This window comes from Carcharodon carcharias, chromosome 15, assembly GCF_017639515.1.
Source record: "Carcharodon carcharias isolate sCarCar2 chromosome 15, sCarCar2.pri, whole genome shotgun sequence".
Lineage (NCBI taxonomy): Eukaryota > Metazoa > Chordata > Chondrichthyes > Lamniformes > Lamnidae > Carcharodon > Carcharodon carcharias.
The window spans coordinates 88,772,087-88,795,763 of record NC_054481.1 but is presented as its reverse complement, the minus strand read 5'-3'; the positions used below and the strand labels follow the sequence as shown (position 1 = coordinate 88,795,763).

Genomic DNA, 23,677 nt, shown 5'->3' with positions numbered 1-23,677 from the left:
TATCTTGCACCTTCTTCCCAGTAAAACAGCCCAGGCCCCTCTTTAATCTTTAACAACTAAGCCACCCAAGCTTATTGTCAGGCAGAATTCAGAACAGGTCACATGACCCCCCCTTTCATCCCTCCAATTTACCCTAAATTAAAGAAACAGTCCCAAAACATAGCAAATTTATAAATTTTGTTCTTGTAAAAATATCTGATAAAATCTTGTGTTTAACATGCATCATACTGTCACATTATAAATGTGGCTGTCCATCTAGTGTAACTTCTTTATTTCCATCTGTCCGAAGTCTCCTGCACGCCCTTCAGATTTGTTCTCTTTAAGCACATGCACAGGCTTCTGATTGGTTAAGTGTAGGTACAATTTCCTCATTCTGATTGATAAAGTGCCTACCAATCGGAGGCTAGAAAATAAATCCATTTTTTTCCAAGGTAACCAATCACATTCTTAAAAAAAGCTATGAATACAGACAACCACATTCTATCAAATAAATTCTGAGCTACAGATATGTGGAATGGAATTAGGGTAGACTATTCAAGCTCAAATGCTGTCTCCTGTAAAGGCATGATGAACTGAATGGCCTGCTATGCTGCAGGTTCTATGATTATATGATAGCTGCTTGTGCAGCCTTTTGTATAATGCTGAAATGAAACCTTTCATATAATATAATTTGTAAAATTTCAAATGATTCACAAAAAATAAATCATAACTTGAATGATCAGATTTTCCACCCTACATAACAACTTCCTCAGGCCATTTCTACATGGGGTCCAAGGTTGGAGTTGAGCCTAAAGCCTCTGACTGGCACTGGAGCACAGGGGCAGTAACAATCCATTGGATTCATCAGCAGCATCAACCATTAACTTAACTATCAATCTCCCTGCGAGCAAGTGCCCGATCCACCCACACCAATCTAATCAACTGACCCAGCAAGTTGAGGCTACATTTGCTCAGACAATATATGAGCAACACATAGACAGAAGACTCATTCACATGACTGTCAATTTAAAGTGTCATTTAGGTAAACACAGCAGCAAATACTCTGTTTTTGCTCATGTTGATTGAGGGAAGAATGTTGGTCTGGACAACTCCCAACTCTTCTCAAATCTGGCCACTTGAATGGGTTTAGAAGGCCTCTGTTTAGCCCCTCATCTGAGAAAGAGTATTGACTCTCAGAACTGTACACAATATTCCAGCTGAGGTCTAACAAGTGTCTTATGTAAATTCAGCATAATCTTCCTACTCTTGTACTCTATGCCCCTATTAATAAGGCCCAGGACACCATGTGCTTTATTAACTGCTCTCTCCACCTGTCCTGCCAATGATCTATACACATGTGCACCCAAGTCTTTCTGCTCCTGCACCCACTTCAAAATTTCACCCCTTATTTTATATTGTCTGTCCACATTCTTCCTACCAAAATGCATCACCTCACACTTCTCCGTATTGAAGTTCATCTGCCACATATCTGTCCACTCCACCAACTTGTCTATGTCCTCTTGCATCATTCTCCTCACAGCTCATAATGCTCCCCAAGCTTCATATCATCTACAACTTTTGCAATTGTCTGCTGCACACCAAAGTCTAGATCATTAATGTATATCAGGAAAAGCAAGGGTTTCAATACTGACCCCTGGGGAACTCCACTACAAACCTTCCCCCAGCCTGAAAAATATCCACTGACATCTCTGTTTCCTAATTTTCAGCCAATTTTGTATCCACACTACTGCTGTCCCTTTTATTCCATGAGCAATCAATTTTCACACAAGTCGGTTGTGTGGCACTGTGTCAAATGCCTTTTCAAAGTTCATGTATACCACATCAACAGCCGTCAGCTCAGGAGGTCAGCTTTAAACCCTGAACGATGGCTTTCCAGCAGGTGAGAAACCTGACGTGTTTCACTATCGCATGTCCACACATTCCAGGGTGCACCCAGGAACAGGGACTTGCTTCAATTACCCTTCACTAAAGCAGTTGTCATTTCCCACTTTAGCCAGTTGATGCCACTTGACCATCCATTGATGAACCCTGATCTCTATTGCTTAGTACGCCTGGGGGATTTGAGCATAGGTGGATGGAAAGTGAAACACGTCGGGTTACTCGTCTGCCGGAAAGCCACTGTTCAGAGTTTAAACCTGACCTTCTGAGCAGATGGCAAGAGCTCTTTCCCAAAGCTGATGGGCTCCTTCTTTACAAGAGCTTGTTGGATCCCAAAGTGGCCATCAGAACCAGACTGCAATTTCAACACTGGCCTGAGTGGAGAAGCAGTTGTGACTTTCCTGGCAGGTGAAAGCGGTGGGACGAGGGCAGAATTGGCCCAAAACAGCTCTGTGTGGAACCAGGAGAGTGCTCACCTGAGACCCACATGGCAAACTTAGGCCTCTTCCCCCTTCCCAATTCTCAGAGCCCAGGTAGATGGCCCTTGAAGCCAATTCTGTGATTTTCCATTGCTGCTGTTGAACTTCCACCCAGCTAACGTGATTTAAATGAGGGCCCGGAGTTAAGATAACCTGGACCCCAAATGGATTCGAGAGTGAGATTCCAGTTCACATACCTGCCTGAAACCTATCAAAGGTTAAAATTGGGACAGTGTTTGTAGTCCAATGAACCATGGAAGGACCCAATTTTATTTTTCTTTCTCAAAATTATTAGACTGATTTTGTTGACAAGTATATCCCTGTGTACAACAACAACTTCTATTTATGTAGTAACTTTAAAATAATAAAATATCCCAAAGCTCTTCACAGAAGCATTATAACACAAAATATGACACCAAGCTTAGAGAGATATTAGGTCACATGGCCAAAACTTAAGTCAAAAAGGTAAGTTTTAAGGAACATCTTAAAGGAAGAAAGTGAGGTATAGAGTCAGAGAGGTTTAGGGAGGGAATTCCAGAGTTCAGGTCTGAGGCAACTGAAGGTGCAGGCAGCAATGGTGGGGTGATTAAAATCAGGGACGCTCAAGAGGCCAGAATTAGAGGAGCACAGATATCTCAGAGGGCTATGGGGCTGGAAAAGATTATAGAGATAAGGAGGGGACAAGGCCATGGAGTGATTTAAAAAAAAGGGTGAGCATTTCAAAATCAAGACATTGCTTGACCGGAAGCCAGTGTAGCGCAGTGAGCACAGGGGTGATAGATGAATGGGAATCAGTGCCAGTTAAGATATAGGCAGCAGAATTTTGGATGACCTCAAGTTTACAGAAGGTAGAATGTGAAAAATAAAAGCCAGGAGTGCTTTGGAATAGTCGAGTCTTGAGATAACAAAGGCATGAATGAGGGTTTCAACAGCAGATGAGCTGAGACAGGGTGAAGTCAGTTGATATTATGGGAGGAGAAAAAAGTGGTCTTAGTGGTGGCACCAATATGAGGTCAGAAGCTTATCTCAGGTTCAAATGTGACACCAGGTTTGCAAACAGACTGGATTAATCTCAGACTGTAGCCACTAATCCATTTGATAATCAAAAAATTGCAGGGACTGTGTGGATTACTTTCTGACAAGTATTCACAGTGTTTCTTCATGATTAACCACCTCTCTGTCTCTCGATTCCAAGCAAAACGTAAGTTAATGGTATCAGAAGCCCTTAGAAGAAAATAGGAAAGTTGATTCTGCTTCTCACAGTTGAAGATTATAGGATAGTGACTGGTTGCTTCAGCTACAAGGTTTTCCATTAAAATCCTCAGAATGGAGTTTCTGGTACCAGCAAGCTGACTCGGCTCAGCAATGGCTAAGTTAGCTTTTAGCTTAATTACTGAATCACTGCTGTGGCTTAAAATCTTCTGGCTCTTCTAAGAATGATTTAGAAATTCAGCAGGAGATTTTCCACCCAAGATCCAATACTTTACGTGTGAGTTTTGTCCAGCACTATCCCTTGGATGTAGCATTTTATGTTTGTCAATATATTTCACCAACAAACATATTTTCATTAACTGCTATTAATCATGTGTTATAAAAGAACAGCTTGCATTAATACAACATCTTTAATTTTAAAAATTGCACAGTACTTCAAAGAGGTTTAATAAAAGGAATGGTATTATGTCAAAGAGGGACGGTGTGGCCTAAGGTTAAGTCAATATTCCCATTATCACTTGAATTATTCATTAATATTATGCCTTAAACTTTAATATGTGAGGGTTGGTTTCTTTGGTTTTTCAAAGTGTCTCTGAAAATGAGAAACTTCCACCAATTTCATTTTCTTCCCTTCACATTGTTTCCTCCCCTCCCCAGCTTCTCCAACACAAGAACCATTTCTCCAGTGAGAAAACAAGCAGGTGACCTCCCCTGGACATTTAATAATGTCTGTCTGTAACTGGTCACAAGCAGGTGAGTGACAGCAGCTCCAGATCCAACACCTTGGGGATGCACACCCTACATTTTGCACCTCTTCAGAGTGTGTAGGGCATGATGGTACAATAAGCAATTAGGAAGAAAAACAGAAAATGCTGGAAAAACACTGCAGGTCTGGTAGCATCTGCGGAGAGAGAAACAGAGTTAATGTTTCGAGTCTGAAACGACCCTTCATCAGAACTGGAGAGAGGTAGAAATGTGATGGGTTTTATGCTGTTGAGAAAGTGGGTAGAGTCAGGTGGAGCAAAATGGAAGTTCAGGAATAGGTTGGAGGTCAGGAGAGATTAAATGACAAAGATGTCATGGAACACAAAACGAAGGGAGTGGTGATGATATATTAAAGACTAATGCAGGTGTTAATAATGGAATAAAGGTCCACACTGTCTGAAAGGAAAATAGCATTATGTGTTACTAGAACTGTCTGAAAGCAAAAATGTGAAAACAAGATACAGTCACAGACCGGCACTTTGGGTGGACAGAGTTCATGGTCTGAAGTTGTTGAACTCAATGTTGAGCCCGGAAGGGTGTAAAGTGCCTGCTCAGAAGATGAGGTGCTGTGCCTCCAGTTTGCATTGGGCTTCACAGGAACATTGTAGCAGGCCAAGGACAGAAATGTGAGCATGAGAGCAAGATGGTAAACTGAAATGGCAAGCGACAAGAAGGTCTGGGTCATGCTTGTGGACTGAGCATAAGCATTCGACAAAGCTGTGACTCAGTCTGCATTTAGTCTCCCCGGTATAGAGGGGACTGCATTGTGAGCAGCGACTACAGTAGACCAAATTGAAAGAAGTGCAAGTAAATCACTGCTTCACCTGGAAGGAGTGTTTGGGGCCTTGGACAGAGAGAAGGAAAGAGGTAAAGGGGCAGGCGTTATACCTCCTGTGTTTGTATGGGAAGGTGCCTTGGGAAGGGGACGAGGTGTTGGAGGTGATAGAGGAGTGGACCGAGGTGTCACGGAGGGAACAGTCCCTTTGGAATGCTGACAGAGAGGTGAAGGGAAGATGTGTTTGGTGGTGGCATCATGCTTGAGTTGGCGGAAATGGCGGAGGATGATCTTTTAAATACAGAGGCCGGTGGGGTGGAAATTGAGGATGATGAGAAGCTTATCATGGTTCTGGGAGAGACGGGGAGGGGTGAGAGTAAAAGCGTGGGGAATGAGTTGGTCATGGATGACAGCCCTGTCAACCACAGTGGTGGGGGGAAGTCCTTGGCTGAGGAAAAAGGAAGAGCATCCAGCCAACAGGAGGAAGAGCATCCAACAGAGGGTGGTAGTGAGAAGTGACTGAGAAGCATTCTGGGAGAAGTCAACGCATTCACCACAACTCAGAAGGGGATTGAGGAGAAGGACCCTTGCACTCAACAGGAGGAAGAGCATCCAACAGAGGACGGTAGTGATAAGTAACTGAGAAGCATTCTGGGAGAAGTCAGCGCGGTCACCGCAACTCAGAAGGGGATCGAGGAGATGGGCCCTTGCACTCAACAGGAGGAAGAGCATCTAACAGAGGGCCGTAGTGAGAAGTGACTGAGAAACATTCTGGGAGAAGACAGCGCGGTCACCGCAACTCAGAAGGGGATCGAGGAGGACGCACTGTCAAAGAACGGAATAGTCCCAAACATTATATTGCTGTTGTATTTCCATCCCTCCCTCCTCCTCAAACCAAAAAAAAAGAGAGAGAAGGAGAGGCAGTACCTTCAGGAGTGCACCAGACCTGCGAGGGACACTCTTCTGAAAGTGGATTTTTAAAAAAAAGCAGCTGGTTGGTGAATAAATCCTGGTGAGTCTTTTTTTTCAATCTGTTAAAGTAATTCATTGCTTAATACTGAGGTAGGAGCTTAAAAAATATATAGAGTAGTCCTGTACAAGTATAATTAGTCAAGAATCAAGTTTCCCAACTAACATAAATAAGGCCCTGAGCTAGTGTATTTTTTAAAGGAGTAACTAGTTTAATCGAGAGGTACGTCATGGCAGGAGAACTCAGACCCGTGATATGCTCCTCCTGCAGGATGTGGGAAATGAGGGACGCTTCCAGCATCCCTGGTGACCATGTGTGCAGAACGTGTGTCCAAATGCAGCTTCTAGCTAACCGGATTTTGGAGCTGGAGCTGCGGGTGGACTCATTGTGGAGCATCCGCAATGCTGAGCAAATCGTGGATAATGTTTAGCGAGGTGGTCACACCACAGGTGAAGATTACACAGGCAGAGAGGGAATGGGTGACCATCAGGAACAGTAAAAGACTCAGGAATGTAGTGCAGGAGTCCCCTGTGGTCATCCCCCTTTCTAACAGATATACCACTTTGGATACTGTTGGGGAATGGCCTTTCAGGGGAAAGCAGCAACAGCCAAGTTCATGGCACCGTGGGGGGCTGTGCTGCTCAGAGGGGTGGGAGGAAAACAAGTGGCAGGGCTATAGTGATAGGGGATTCAATAGTTAGGGGCACAGACAGATGCTTCTGTGGATGCAAACGTGAATTAAGGATGGTATGTTGCCTCCCCGGTGCCAGGTTCAGGCTGTCACCGAGCGGCTGCAGGACGTTCTGGGGAGGGAAGGTAAACAGCAAGTGGTTGTGGTACACATCGGTACCAACAACATAGATAAATTAAGGGATGAGGACCTGCAAGTTCAGTACAAGAAGTTAGGAGATAAATTAAAATGCAGGACCTCAAATGTAGTAACCTTAGGATTACTCCCAGTTCCATGTGCTAGCGAAAGCAGGAATAAGAGGATTGACCAAATGAACACGTGGCTGGAGAGATGGTGTAGCCAGGAGGGATTCAGATTCTTGAGGCACTGGGACCGGTTCTGGGGAAGGTGGGACCTGTATAAACCAGACAGGCTGCACCCATGCAGAGCTGGGACCAGTGTCCTTGCGGGGGCTTTCGCTAGTTCTGTTAGGGAGTATTTAAACTAGCGTGGCAGAGGGATGGGATCCCAGAAGTAGGATCAGATAGGTCAGGTTCAGATCAGAAAAATGGAGGTAGAACATTAGCTAGGGACGTTGTGATAGACATGGAGTTACAGGAGAAACAAGGTTTAAAAAGTGTCCAGCGAGGGAAATTGACGGAGTTAAACTGTTTACACATCAATGCAAGGAGTATTACAAACAAGGTAGATGAGTTAAGGGTACAGGTAGACACGTGGCAGCAGGATGTCATTGCTATAACGGAAATGTGGCTAAAGGAGGGACAAAACTGGCAGCTTAATATCCCTGGTTATAGAGTCTTCAGACACGATAGAGTAGGAGACAAAAAAGGAGGGGGAGGTAGCATTAATGGTTAAAGAATCAATTCCAGTTGTGAGAAGGGATGATATACCAAATTGGTCAACAAACGAGGCTTTATCGATTGAGCTTAGAAATAAAAAAGGGGCAGTCACACTACTGGGAGCATACTACAGACCCTCAAATAGTGAAAGGGAGATAGAAGAACAAATATGTAGGCAAATTTCTGCTTGTAAGAACAAGAGGGCAATAATAGTAGGAGACTTCAACTATCCTAATATCAACTGGCATTCAAACAATATAAGGGGCACTGAGGGAGACAAATTCATCCAGTGTGTCCAGGAAATTTTTTTCAACCAATTAGTGACAAACCCAATGAGAGGAGATGCAATTCTAGACCTAGTCATGGGGAATGAAGAAGGGAAAGTGGGTGAAGTGACAGTTGGTGACCATATCGGGGAGAGTGATCACAATTCAGTTAGATTTAGCATTACCATGGAAAAGGACAGAGATAAGGCAGGAGTAAAAGTCTTGAACTTGGGGAAGGCAAATTTTGCAGAAACGAGAAGGGACTTGGCTGAGGTGGACTGGACAGCACTGCTAGAGGATAAAACAATGGAAAACCGGGGGAGGCACTAAAAAGCAAGATCCTAATTATACAAAGTAGACATCTCCCCTACAAAAATAAGAGTGGTACTGCCAAATCTAGACCCCCCTGGTTGTCTAGAGGAATACAGGGGAAGATCAAACAGAAAAAGAAAGCGTACGAAAGGCACAAAGAACTAAGCACTGCAGATAGCCTAGACAAATATAGGAAGTGCAGGGACAAAGTAAAAAAGGAAATAAGGAAATCAAAGAGAGGGTATGAAAAAAGATTAACTAGTAAAGTTAAAGATAACCCAAAGATGGTTTACCAATACATTAATGCTGAAAGGTTAGTTAAGGAAAAAGTGGGACCTATCAGAAATGAAGATGGAAACTTATGTGTAGTTGCAGAGGCTATGGGAAGGGTTTTGAATGAATATTTCGTCTCTGTGTTTACAAAGGAAAGGGAGGATGTAGATACAGTAGTTCAGGAGGAACACTGTGAGATATTGGACGGGATAGTCATAAAGAGAGAGGAAGTACTCGAAGGGTTAAAATCCTTGACAGTTGATAAGTCACCAGGGCCAGATGGATTGTTTCCGAGGTTGCTGAAGGAAGTCAGGGAGGAGATAGCCGATGCTCTGAGGATGATTTTCCAATCTTCACTAGATACAGGGGAGGTACCGGAGGACTGGAGAAATGCAAACGTGGTTCCATTGTTTAAAAAGGGATCAAAGGAAATGCCAAACAATTATAGGCCAGTTAGTCTTACATCAGTGGTGAGCAAATTAGTAGAATCAATCCTGAGAGATAGGATTAACTGTCGTGTGGAAAGGCATGGGCTAGTCAGGGATGGTCAGCATGGATTTGTTAAAGGAAGGTCTTGTCTCACAAATTTGATTGAATTCTTTGAGGAAGTGACAAAAAGGGTTGATGAAGGTAGTGCAGTGGATATTGTGTACATGGATTTTAGCAAGGCATTTGACAAGGTCGCACATGGCAGATTGGTCAGGAAAGTAAAAGCCCATGGGATTCAGGGTAATGTGTCAAACTGAATAAAAGGTTGGCTTTGTAACAGGAAACAAAGGGTAATGGTCGATGGATGCCCTTGCGAATGGAAAGTTGTCTCAAGTGGTGTTCCACAGGGCTCGGTATTGGGACCCTTGCTGTTTGTGTTATATATTAACGATTTGGATGTGAACTGGGGGGCATGATTGGGAAATTTGCAGATGACACAAAGATTGACCGAGTAGTGGATAGTGTAGAGGATAGCCATAATCTCCAAAACGATATAGACGGGTTGGTGGAGTGGGCGGTAAAGTAGCAGATGGATTTTAACATAGACAAGTGTGAAGTCATACATTTAGGGAGGTCAAACAGTTACAGGGATTACACAATAAATGGGAAGGTAAGAGGGGTAGGTGAAGTGAGAGATCTTGGTGTACAAGTACACAGGTCCCTGAGGGCAGCAGTTCCAGTAGACAAGGTTGTAAAGAAGGCTTAGGAATGCTCTCCTTCATTGGCAGAGGTATAGAATATAAAAGTAAGGATATAATGTTGGAATTGTATAAAACACTGGTGAGGCCACAACTGGAGTATTGTGTGCAGTTCTGGCCACTACATTACAGGAAGGACATAATAGCTGTGGAGAGAGTGCAGAGGAGGTTTACAAAAATGTTGCCAGGGTTAGAAAAGTGTAGCTACGAGGAGAGATTGGATAGGTTGGGGTTATTTTCCTTAGAACAAAGAAGGCTGAGAGGTGACTTGATTGAGGTGTACAAAATTATGAGGGGAATAGATAGAGTGGACAGGAAAAAGTTGTTTCCCTTGGTGGAGAATTCTAGAACCAGGAGACATAGATTCAAGATAAGTGGCAGAAGGTGTAGGGGGGACACGAGGAAGAACTTTTTTATGCAGAGGGTAGTGGGTGTCTGCAATTCGCTGCCCAAGTTGGTGGTAGATGCAGAAACTCTAAACTCTTTTAAAAAGTACCTGGATCTGCACCTTAAGTGCTGTAAGTTGCAGGGCTATGGGCCGGGTGCAGGAAGGTGGGATTAGAAAGGGCACCTGGGTGTCCTTGGGCTGCCATGGACAAGATGGGCTGAATGGCCTCCTTCTGTGCTGTAACTTTTCTATGGTTCTATGTCAGAAGCATCATCAGAACAGATGAGAAACTGGAAGAATGGAATGAAATCCTTACAGGAAGCAGAGTGTGAGACTGTGTAGTCGAGGTAGCTGTGGGAGTTGGTGGGCTTGTAATGTCTATTGGTGGACAGTCGATCGCCAGAAATGGAGACAGAGAGGTCAAGCAAGGGAAGGGAAGTGTCAGAGATGGACCATGTGAAGGTGAGAGAGGGATGAAACTTGGAAGCAAAATTGATGAATTTTTCCAGGTCCAGATGAGAGCATGATGTGTCACCGATACAGTCATTGATGTACTGGAAAAAGAGTTGTGGGAGGGGACCTGAGTAGGACTGGAACAAGGAGTGTTCCACATTCATCACAAAAAGATAGGCATAGCTGAGGTCCATGCGGGTACCCATAACTACATCTTTCATTTGGAGGAAGTGAGACAAGTTAAATGGCGAATACTTGCAATTATCTATACTGCCTTTAACAACCTTGGAATGTGTCAAAGTGCTTTACAGCCCCATGAAGTACTTTTGAAGTATAGGTATTGTAGGGAATGTGGCAGCCAATTTGTTCTCAGCAAAGTCTCGCAAAGAATGATAAGGACTGATGATTGGATTTAGTGGTGCCGGTTGAGGGATATATATTGATAAATATTGAGTGTCAGCCATGCCCAGTTGGTAGCACTCTTGCCTCTGAGTCAGGTTCTGAGTTCAAGTCCAACTCCAGGGCTTACAGAGGAGACATTGAACCGAGGCCCTGTCTACCCTCCCGTGCCACTATTTTGAAGAAGAGCAGGAGAGTAATCCCAATGTCATGGCCAAAATTTATCCTTCAATCAATGTCACAAAAAATAGATTTTCAAGTCATTATTATGTTAATGTTTGTGGGAGCTTGCTGTGCGCAAATTGGCTGCCACGTTTCCTACATTATGATAGTGACTCCTCCTTGAGCTACCATGCCCTAAGATGGTGTTGGCAACCATAAATGTTGATTGGGTTGGTCCATGATGATGTTTGGCAAAGTATTGCAGTGGTTTGCCGTTGCCTTCTGCAGTATGACTGAACAGAAAACTCTCCCGCATTTACTACCTGCCATCAGGCACATTGGAAGGATTTATAGGTTGACGATCAACCCACAACAGTGATTACACTTCAAAAAGCACTTCACTGGCTGTAAAGCACTTTGAAACATCCAGAGGTTACAAAATGTGCTACTTAAATGCAAGCCTTTTCTTTACTGGGATAATGCCTTGGGGTCCTTTCCATTCACCTAAGTAAGGTAAACAGTAACAAAAACAAAAAATACCTAGAAAAACTCAGCAGGTCCAACAGGATCTGTGGAGAGGAACACAGCCAACGCCTCGAGTCCGAACAACTCCCACCAGGTAAACAGGACCTCAGTTTAAATTCTGATCTGAAAGCTGGCACCTTCGGCAGTGCAGCCCTCCCTCAGTGAGCCAAGCACTTGAGTCTGCCATGTGGGATTCAATTCTCAAACTCAGGGGGTGGGAGAGCTACCCATTGAGACACCACCTCACTCTCCCCCCACCCCAGAAAGGAGCTAACAAATAGGAAGATAAACCATTTTGAGATTGGAAAGTTGCTGGGGACAATGGGATCCATGGATTGGTGGGGAAATAGAAGTTAACTCCGGTTCCGGAAAATCCAGTCCGGAAAGTCCGGAAAGCCATTCCTGGGAATCTGACTGAGGAAAGACTGAAGCTCAGGCTGGGAGGGAGGGTGCGGGCGAACTTTGTCCAAAGCTGGAGCAAGAAGCAGAGACGGGACAGCTGCACTCAAGGACTTTGATTCACTTTCTTCTCCCAGCCCCAGCGGCCGGTTACCGGGAACTTTTTGTGAGGAGTTTGGGTTGGGAGAGAGAGAGAGAACAGAACAGAAGAGAAATGGGCCGGAGAAAAGTTTCGCTGCTTCACTGGCGACTCCTCATCCAAGTTCTTTTCCTCTCCTGTGTGAGTACAAGTGTCCCCGCTTTTTCTTTTCTTGCGTTTCTCGGTGGGTCTTGAGCTCATTTAACGTGGCGCGGGAGGGCGACTTTCCAAAAGTAACCACCACCACCTCCCCCCCCCCAAAAAAAAAGTTTTCACAAACTTCTGAAGAAGTTATGCAAAATTTGGTGCCCAACCTCCCAGCCCGGGCTTAGGGGAAAGTTTGAGGTTGTACCTTCCCAAACTCAAATCCTTGAGTGTATTTGTGTAAAAATGCTACCAGCTAGCAGTAAAGGCTAATTTTATCCAGCCTGGAACTGTTGCTATGCCTTAAAACCTATTCATAGAGTTTCCTCTAAATCAGTCTGTCCACCTCCCCGGCCTCATTATTTTTACATACATATGTTTCTTACGATGCTATACGACTGTTTGTAGTTTGAAAGGACGATTGCAATAAAACACTAAAGCCAAAAAAGAGAGAGACTGTTAAACTGTAAATCACTGGGAATAATTAAATTGGTTCCTGAATGATTTGGGTAATGTGTTTAGATGTTGCAAGATTTATACTCACTTCAGGGGGCCCTTAGAAACCCACTGAGTTCCAGTACTCTGTGCTGGTGTTCCTCAGCAGGTTACAGACCAGATATCATTTTTGCATCCAACTGGGCTCCTGCTTTATCAGCTCAACTGGATGCATTCTGGACCCCCCTGCAGCCTGCATGGCTGGGGGTTTGGCGGGATTGGGGGGAGCTGACTGCACACATCAAGAAAGTTGCTTATGGTGGGAAGAGTCTGGGCAGAAACCTCGAGCCTGTTTCTGAATCTTTTCACTGATCTGGTTTAGCTCTTCAAACTGAATTGTAATGCCAGGCTTTCATAACTTTTGCGAACCCCAACCCCACCCCCCGGTGCACCGGTGGAGCAAATTCAAGTCTATTCACAGGACCTGTCTTCAGTCACGTCTTAGAAATCTGAAAGTGCAGGCTATGTATCTCAGTACAGTTGTTCTGACAGTCGTGAATTGAAGCTTTGTGAAAACTCAGGGTGATTTCTGGAAAAGGTGTGAACCTTGTTAATCCAGCCTTGACAAAGTTACAGCTCTGTTACATTTCCTCTTTATTACATGACCTTGCTTAAAGAACCCTTAAAAGTAATTCAGAAGCAGAATGTGAAACCAGTCTGCACATTCTGTCTTAACTCTCCAAATAGCTCTGCTGGTAAGCATGATCAGTCCTCCAGGTTGGGAGGGTTGCAGATTTGAACCCTGCTCTGTGCTGAGTTTGATGGTCACTGAAGGTTGAGTAAGGGGTCTCCATTTGGTTTCTGTGCCCCTGGGGCATGAATGATGATGGTCGGGGTGGGGACGGATAAGCAATGATTATGGTTGTGTGATCTTGAATGCAATCTAGTGCCCCCTGCTGGAAACTTAGTAGGCTATGATTGTATTTGAGGCTGTTGGCATAGCCCAAAGAGACTATGGTGGAGGCAGTAAACTGACAGCAGGGGATCAGATGGCCATTGCACTCACATCTGCACCTTTCCCCTCACACCCCTGCTCCCTCATTCTCCTCTTCATTGGCTTTGACTGGCGGCGCCTGTAATGGGTGTCTGATCAGTGGCCAGTTTCCTGCTTCTGTCAATGTTGCCAATGGGCCCTCCTGCTTTATATATTCACTTCTAGAAATGGTCATTCTTTTGCAGTGCTGGTGCAGGCGGAGTGATAACTCCAGCATGACTCTCTGTCATGAGTGAATGTAGGGAGGAGGTCAGAGTTTGGGAGGTCGTTGTTCGAATGTACATGGCATCATGTGAATCTCTCGAGTCTGACTTCTGCCATTCATACAACAGTGAAACATTGCTGGCTGAAATCATGAGCAAATTGTAGCCCACCGTCCCTCCCTCGACCTTTTCACTACAATCAGTATGATTAACCCTGCTCCTTCTGTTCTACAACACTGTCGAGCTGCTTGGGTATTGTGTCACTATCCCTTCACCTTCTGAAGGCAGCCAGAGCATCTCCTCGATTAGTACGTTTTTCTATTCCAACACCACCATCTCCAACTATTGTCTAAGAGTCTGTCTCTGACTCCCCCCTCTTCCTCGTCTGCTTTGCTGCCCCTTGATGACATCATCCAAAAGAATAGGGTCAGGTTGGACTCACCGGCTGATGGTGCTGAGCATTACCTCACCACTACCACCCCTTTCAAGCTCTTCACAGCCTCCATGCTTAAATAATTGTCCAACATTAAGTTCTTGATGAATCATAACTTCCTTCAGCTCATCATCAGAAAGACTGAGGCCAACATAATGCCCCTGCTGGTCTCTACACTTGCCAACGACTCTATTCTCTTATTTTGATCTGAACTATACTGATTGCAATAATAAAAACAAAAAAATTGCGGATGCTGGAAATCCAAAACAAAAACAGAATTATCTGGAAAAACTCAGCAGGTCTGGCAGCATCGGCGGAGAAGAAAAGAGTTGACGTTTCGAGTCCTCATGACCCTTCGACAGAACTTGAGTTCTGTCAACGACTTGTCGTTGACATCTTTTGATGATCTGCTTCTATCACTGCTTGTTTGTCCCTACAACCACACCCCCCCCCTCCACCTCTCTGTCTCTCTATCTCTCCGCCCCCCACACACACACCTTAAACCAGCTTATATTTCAACTCTTTCTTGGACTCGAACTCAAGTTCTGTCGAAGGGTCATGATTGCAATCTTGCTGCTCTCACTGGCACTGAGTTTGTTAAAAAAAATTCTTTCATGGGATGTGGGTGTCACTGGCAAGCCCAACATTCGTTGTTCATCCCTAATTGCTCTTGAATTGAGTAGCTTGCTAGGTCAGTTCAGAGGGCAGTTGAGATTCAACCACATTGCTGTGGGGTCTGGAGTCACGTGTAGGCTAGACCAGGTAAGGACCGCAGATTTTCTTCCCTAAACGGCATTACTGAACCAGATGAACAATCGATGATAGCTTCATGGTCACCATTCTAGTTACTAATTTTATATTCCAGATTTTATGAATTGAATTCAAATTCCACCAGCTGTCATGGTGGGATTTGAATCCATGTCCCTAGAGCACCAGCCTGGGCCGTGGGATTACTATGACCATGACATTACCACTAATCACCGTATCCTCCGAACTCCAGTTAAACTCTGTCTCTTAAGGCTACTTACCTCCACTTTTTGAAACATTGCTTACCTCTGGAATATTGCAGTCCTTCAAGCCTACCTCAGCATAAAGGCTGTTGCCTTTTGTCATGCTGATCCTGTCTACTCTAATGTTCATCTTGGAATCCCCTCATAATCCAACTTTAATGAACTTGAACTTGTCCAACACTCTGGATGTATCCAGTGCACATTACATCCCTGTTGCACATCACAATTGCACTAATTTCTGCTACTTGCTTGCCATCCCTCAGCTGTTAAAGTTAAAATCCTTATTCTCATCTAGAAATCTCTCCATGGCCTTGACCCCTCCTATCGTGGTCTGCTGATTCTTCTGGCTCTTTCTGCATCTATTTGATGCATCATTGATGTTGTAGCTTTTAACTTCATTGGTCTTATTCTTTGGACCTCCCTTCCTAAACATCTCCAATTGAAAAGAAGCTCCTGTAAATCCATCTCTGCTGTAGGCTTTGGTAATCCTATTCTCATTCCATCTGCCTTGGCATCCATTTTCAGTATCTATTTGTATAGTGACGGGTGCTTTTTGTATTCAAGATAGCAGCTATTGTCATTGTAGACAGCTATGACACGATTGTGTATTTTACAATAGGGTTAAGACAGTGTAAGATATACTGACTAGCTTTCTGCCATGTCTACGGTTGCCAACTGCAATTAAATATATTCCTGGAGATTTCATCACATGACTTGCCCCCACACTGCAGCCATTAATTGACCAACGCATGCATCCTTGTGACGCACTGCCTTCCCAAGCCAATTGGAAAGCAAGACGACTCTACCCAATTCGATGAGGCTTGACTGTCAGCCAAACAGCCTTGTTTCTCCATTTTCAATATTTTTATATCTGATGAAGAGAAATGTTCGAAGAAATTTTATTTTAAATCATTTTTAATGTACCGATGATTTGTCTCCAGGGTTGCATGGAGCAGTGTCCTGGAGATTGATCTTCAGTTCCTGGAGTTCTAGCCATGTTATACCTGTATACCCGGCTGAGCCACCTACTGTATACATCCAAGTGCAGTCTCAACCAGACAACAGAAATAACTTGCATTTATATATAATTGTTAATGTGGTAAAACATGTCAAGGTTTTTTTCAGGAAGAAAATTGACAGCAAAGCAAGTAAGTGAGGTGATAGATATTAGGATAGGTGACCAAAAACTTGATTAGAGGTATGTTTCAAAGAGTGTTTGAAAGGCAGAGATAGAGCTGGAGAGGAATAGGGAGGGAATTTCAGAACCAGGTAACTGAAGGCATGGTTGTCAATGGTGGAGTGATTAAAATCCAGGACGCACTAGAGGCCAGAATTGGAGAAGAGAACTTGGAGGGTTGCAGGGTTGGCGAAAGTTACAGAGAAAGGGAAGGATCAAGGCATGGAGGGCCCTGAAAACAAGGATGAGAGTTTTAGAATGGAGACATTGGTCAGCTGGGAGGCACAGTAGGTTAGTGAGCTCAGGCTGATGGGTAACTTGGTGAGAGCGAGAAAACTGCTGGTTAGCGATCTGTAAGAATATTCTCTCGCTGAGATGGGGAAGGGAATAATATGGATGGATAATCACAGTGACTGACAGAATGTCAATCTTTTGATTGTAATCCAAAGTTGATGCCGTCCCGATTTGAGCTGATATGGTAGAGAGACAAAGAGAGTACCGAAAAATACCAAGAAAAAGATGAAAATTAGATTACAAGTAACTATGACTGGTGTGCATGTCAATTCAGTCCAAGAACCAAAGAAATGTCATAATCCTTAACTTGTATCATGGGGAATGTATTGTTCCTTTCAGAAACCTGAGGTGTTCGCTTGGTTTGCTCTGCCTTGTCTGTTGTTCTGCTTTACATAATGCACATGTTCAAGAATTGACTCTTGGTCTGTATTATCTCAGTTGGTTTCTGTTGAGCTGGCTTGTGTCCTAGGCTGGATGCAGGGGTTGGGGAAGTGGGGAAGGAGTGTGGCGGCAGTAGATCTGACGAGAAAGTATGTGTACAGGAACATGAGGTAAGCACAGGATTGACCACCCTCCTAGTGCTTAGTGCCTCACTGTGACTCACAATTGAATGGTCTGTTGGCTGAGGTGCTGAAGAGTTGATGGTCACAGACCAGAACCCCAATAAGTCCATCTTCAGGAGAGGTGGTGGCAGTTGTTAATCCACCCAAGTCTTAGAAATCATCTCGTCAGGCCTTTGACACCATGCTCAAACAAGTTCTTTTGAAAATTACTGTAACTGAATCTTCTTTCTATGATGCAGTGTTTTTGGAAAAGCTAATTTTACTGTACAAAGCGGCCCTTATAATTGTGGGCTAGTTAGTGCATGGCGCCTTTCAACATATTGAGAACAGGAGAAAGCCCTTCAGCTCTTTGAGCTTGTTTTGCCATTCACTTAAACCATGGCTGATCTCTCACGTTCACTTAAACCATTGGCTGATCTCTCACATTCACTTAAACCATTGGCTGATCTCTCACATTCACTTAAACCATTGGCTGATCTCTCACATTCACTTAAACCATTGGCTGATCTCTCACATTCACTTAAACCATTGGCTGATCTCTCACATTCACTTAAACCATTGGCTGATCTCTCACATTCAAACGTTTGACTGGCCAGTATGTATGCCCAAGACAGGGGCAAAAAATTTTAATTACGGAGATTCGGGCCATCTCCAGATACTTCTTCTATGCACAACAATAAAATCCACTCGCATTGGCAAGCTCTCACTCCAGTAGAACTGGAATGGGACCGTATTTGCAGGCAGACTGGGATAGCAGATTCTAGGGTGGTAAATGAAGGCATTTATCAGTGAGCTACACACTGGGGATAATACAGGAGACCAGGATCACACCTGATCACTAAAGTGAGAAGGAAACAACACACATATGATTTAGGCTGAAAATTGACTTGATTGATTAACAGAAAGTCTGCATTAATAGGAGAGAGGAGTTCTCCAAGGTACCTTTGGTGAAAATTCTCAATGTTGGTCACATCGCCATATAAAAAATATCTAATTTAGAAAGACAACTTATAGAATCTATATTTGCCTCCAAATCCTTATAGAATTAAAACTGGAAAGAAACCAGCCCTACAGACTAATGAACCATTCATTCTAGATGGCAAAACACAAGTCTTTAGATATTTACCATGTTCAACAGAAAAGATTCACGAGAATGGTTCGAGGGATGAGGAACTTCATTAGAAAGTTTGGAGAAGTTGGGATTGTTTCCCTTGGAGAAGAGAAGGTTGAAAGGAGACTTGATAGAGATGTTCAAAATCATGAGGGGTCTGGACAGAGTAGATAGGAGAAACTGTTCCCACTGGGGGAAGGATTGGGAACGAGAGGGCAAAGATTCAAGGTAATTGGCAAAAGCAGCAATGGAAACATGAGAAATGTTTTCATACAGTGAGTGGTTAGGATCTGGACTGCACTGTCTGTGCGTGGTGGAGACAGGGTCAATTGAGGCATTCAAAAGGGAATTCGATTATTATCTGAAAAAGATGAATGCACTTGAGTTCCAGGATGTTGACCCAGCGATGATGAAGGAACAGCGATTTGGTTCTCTGTCAGGATTAGGTAGGACTTGCAAGGGAGCTTCTGTCCGCTGCCCTGCCAACACTCGGGCCAACACCAAACCCCAACACTGCCGCGCTCCCTTGACACTGTAATAAACCCCAGCACTGCCATGCTCCCTCGACACTGTAATAAGGGTTGTAGGGAGAACATGGAGGCACTAGGTATATTGCTCATTGAGAGAGCCAGCACAGACTTGTCTGGCCAAATGGCCCCTTTCTGTGCTGCGCCAATACTGTGAATAGATGCTAGCTGTGATGTTAACAGGATCCTGAGCACTTTGTGCTGAAGCCAAGCTGGAATTAACGCTGGGGAAACATCCGTGGATTTGGCAGCTAAATCTGTGTGGACTTCAACCAGGCATGGTTGGCCCAAGGGATTGATCAGTCTGTGCAGTCTATAAAATGGCTCTGTGCGCAGTTGCCTTAATAAAACAATACTCGAATATTGCTTAACATGGGGCTTATTTTAGTCACGTTTTGCAAAAGGGGGTGAAACCTTCAAGATTTGTTGTGAAGCCTGTAGAGCTGTCACCTGTTGTGTTCCAGGAATCAAAACAGACAATAGGAGAGGTCCTGAGTGCTAGTTGCCTGTCTGCTCTTGTCATGTAGCTTGGCTGGGCTTTCCATAAGTGAGTGAAAAGTAATAATTTCACCTTAATAGCAATGCAAACAGCATTCTCAAGCCATTGGAGGGACTTAAAAGATTAGATTATTAGAGTGGGTAAACATTTTTGCTATTGCCATCGAGTTACAGGAGATCAATAATCTGCTGCTTTGAAGGTAAGCTTTTGAAGAATTCACAGCTCATAATATTTATATTAAGGGGAAAGAAACTACAAATAGGCTGCCAGCACCTCAGAAGCATTCTAGCTGGATCTATGGCCTTTTGAGTGAGCTTCTTGTGAGACTATCTAGCATCAACTGTTGCTGTCAAGACTCTGGGAGAAATAGACCAGGGGAATGTTGTATTTAGAGTGCCTGAATTGTTGGTTTGCCAAGAGTGATCTTATGTTAGTTCATATAGGTTATGCAGGGTGGGGTAGGTGGGAATGTGGAGTTGAGGCCACAATCAGGTCAGTCATGATCTTATTGAGAACAGGCTTGAGGGACTGAATGGTCTACTCCTGCTCCGAATTCATATGGTTGTATTGCCTTGTGTTTAGTTAAGCATTCATGTCCGATTTACAGAATCATAAGAGTACAGATAGAGGCCGTTCAGCCCATCATGCGTGCTTCCACTATTCTGTCAGGGAGCACGTCCCAGATCATAACTCCATGCATAAGAGCATTTTGCCCGATCTCCCCTGACACATGAACCTGGTTCCGTTGCAACACAGATACGAGATAGCTTTATATGATTGTCTGCAGAAATAAAATGCCTGTAATCTTTGTTTTAAATCTTCTAACTGCAGGTAAACAGTGGAAGCTAATTATAGCATGGCCTTTATGAATGATTTTGAAGAATATTATTATATGCTTTGGATTTGAGTTTGCTGCAGATTTGTGTTCAGCTAATTGTTCCTTGTTTCTAACAATGTCTTATTTTTCCAGTAAATTCTATTAGTGTTTTCCTGTTTGTTTAAACCAAAGCGATTATAACCCGAAAAATACCACTTGCCGACTACAATTTTTATTTCACTCTCTGAAGGAGCAGCAACCCCCCCACCATCACCACCACCCCTGCCACCCGTCATGGAATCCTTATGTTTTACTGGGTTTTTTTTTGGACATTGAGAAAATCCAACATTTTGCTGTGTGCTGCTGCTCCATCAGCCCCCAGCCCTGCATGGGTGGAAAGCCTTGGCTCCATCGTAAAAACCCAGGCCGAGTATCCCCAGGCATTCCACAGCTCTGAGATCAGAGGAAGGATAGGGTATGTCTGAAAGGAAAGAAACCGGATAGGGAAGGGTTCGGGAAGCTGAAATCAAGGATTCTGTCACCTGGCCAGGCGTGTTCAGACTTCATTTAAGCCTGTATGCCAGAGAATATTGTCTGGGTCTCAGCGGTTAACTTTCAAACACCAGTGATAAGTGGTTACTCTGCCCTGTGGCTTCAATAAAGCTGGAATGTGCGACTGTATGGAAGCTCTTTTCTTAAAAGTAAATTTTGGGGGAGTTGATTGAGCAACAACAATGTTATGTTAGATTCGAATTGAAGTTGAAAAAAGTGATGAATTAATGCTGAGATTTAGAGACAGGAATAGTTGGTGTGTGCCAGGAATTTTTTTAAGATAAAAGCAAAAAACTGTGGATGCTGGAAATCCAAAACAAAAGCACAAATACCTGGAAAAACTCAGGTCTGACAGCATCTGCAGAGAGGAACACAGTTAATGTTTTGAGTCCGTATGACTCTTCAACAGAACTAAGGAAAAGTAGAAAAGAGGTGAAATATAAGCTGGTTGGGGGTGGGGGGGGGGTGTGTGTAGGACAGGTAGAGCTGGATAGAGGGCCAGTGATAGGTTGGAAATTTTTTTTTTTTTTCTTTTATGAGATGGGACTATTAAGGGCCAGGACAGCCTGTTTGCCCATCGCTGTTTGTGCTTGAGAGGATGGTGGTGAGCTGCCTACTTGAACCGGTGGAGTCCATGAAGGCAACCTAAGTGCTCTTAGGGAGGGAGTTCGAGGATGAAGGAACGGCGATTTGCTTCTGTGTCAGGATTAGATAGGGCTTGTGGGGGAGCTTGTGTCTGCTGCCCTGCCAGCATTCGGGCCAACACCAAACCCCAGCACTGCCACACTCCCTCGACACTGTAATAAACCCCAGCACTGCCACACTCCCTCGACACTGTAATAAACCCCAGCACTGCCACAGTCCCCCGACACTGTAATAAACCCCAGCATTGCCACGCTGCCTCGACACTGTAATAAACCACAGCACTGCCAGGCTGCCTCAACACTGTAGTGAACTCCAGCACTGCCACACTCCCTCGACACTGTAATAAACCCCAGCACTGCCGTGCTGCCTCGACACTGTAATGAACTCCAGCACTGCCACACTCCCTCGACACTGTAATGAACTCCAGCACTGCCACACTCCCTCGACACTGTAATAAACCCCAGCACTGCCACGCTGCCTCGACACTATAATAAACCCCAGCATTGCCGTGCTGCCTCGACACTGTAATAAACCTCAGCACTGCCGGGCTCTCTCGACACTGTAATAAACCCCAGCACTGCAGCGCTGCCTCGACACTGTAATAAACCCCAGCACTGCCGCGCTCCCTCGATACTGTAATAAACCCCAACACTGCCACACTCCCTCGACACTGTATGAACCCCAGCACTGCCACACTCCCTCGACACTGTATAAACTCCAGCACCGCCACACTCCCTCGACACTGTATAAACCCCAGCACTGCCGTGCTCCCTCGACACTGTAATAAACCCCAGCACTGCCGCTTTGCCTCGACACTATAATAAACCCCAGCATTGCTGTGCTGCCTCGACACTGTAATAAACCCCAGCACTGCCGCGCTGCCTCGACACTGTAATAAACCTCAGCACTGCCGCGCTCCCTCGACACTGTAATAAACCCCAGCACTGCTGCGCTGCCTCGACACTGTAATGAACTCCAGCACTGCCGCGCTGCCTCGACACTGTAATAAATCTCAGCACTGCTGTGCTCCCTCGACACTGTAATAAACCCCAGCACTGCCGTGCTCCCTCGACTGTAATAAACACCAGCACTGCCGCGCTGCCTCGACACTGTAATAAACCCCAGCACTGCTGCGCTGCCTCGACACTGTAATAAACCCCAGCACTGCCGCGCTGCCTCAACACTGTAATGAACTCCAGCATTGCCGTGCTGCCTCGACACTGTAATAAACCCCAGCACTGCCGCGCTCCCTCGACACTGTAATGAACTCCAGCATTGCCGTGCTGCCTCGACACTGTAATAAACCCCAGCACTGCCGCACTCCCTCGACACTGTAATAAACCCCAGCACTGCCGCGCTCCCTCGACACTGTAATAAACCCCAGCACTGCCGCGTTCCCTCGACACTGTAATAAACCCCAGCACTGCCGCGCTGCCTCAACACTGTAATAAACCCCAGCACTGCCGCGCTGCCTCGACACTGTAATAAGCCCCAGCACTGCCGCGCTGCCTCGACACTGTAATAAACCCCAGCACTGCCGCGCTGCCTCGACACTGTAATAAACCCCAGCACTGCCGCGCTGCCTCGACACTGTAATGAACTCCAGCACTGCCGTGCTGCCTCGATACTGTAATAAACCCCAGCACTGCCGCGCTCCCTCGACACTGTATAAACCCCAGCACAGACATGCCCCCTCGACACTGTATAAACCCCAGCACAGACATGCTCCCTCGACACTGTATAAACCCCAGCACAGACACGCCCCCTCGATACTGTAATAAACCCCAGTCATGCCGCGCACCCTCGACACTGTAATAAACCCCAGCACTGCCGCGCTGCCTCGACACTGTAATAAACCCCAGCACTGCTGTGCTCCCTCGACACTGTAATAAACCCCAGCACTGCCGTGCTCCCTCGACACTGTAATAAACCCCAGCACTGCCGCGCTGCCTCGACACTGTAATAAACCCCAGCACTGCCGCGCTCCCTCGACACTGTAATAAACCCCAGCACTGCCGCGCTGCCTCGACACTGTAATAAACCCCAGCACTGCTGTCAAGTTTCCACCTAATGCAATGTTTTTGGGTCGTGCCTTTAGGCC

General features: G+C 44.9%; 1 protein-coding gene across 4 annotated transcripts in view; it reads left to right on the top strand.

The window, feature by feature from the left end:
- The first annotated feature begins 11,974 nt into the window (after positions 1–11,974).
- Positions 11,975–23,677, top strand: part of hspg2 (heparan sulfate proteoglycan 2) — a 519,883-nt gene continuing 508,180 nt past the window's right edge. For all 4 annotated transcript variants that reach the window (XM_041206462.1, XM_041206463.1, XM_041206461.1 and 1 more), the window contains exon 1: positions 11,975–12,253. In XM_041206462.1, coding sequence (XP_041062396.1) covers positions 12,188–12,253 — 66 coding nt within the window. In that variant the 5' untranslated portion in view covers positions 11,975–12,187. The remainder of the gene's footprint in view (positions 12,254–23,677) is intronic.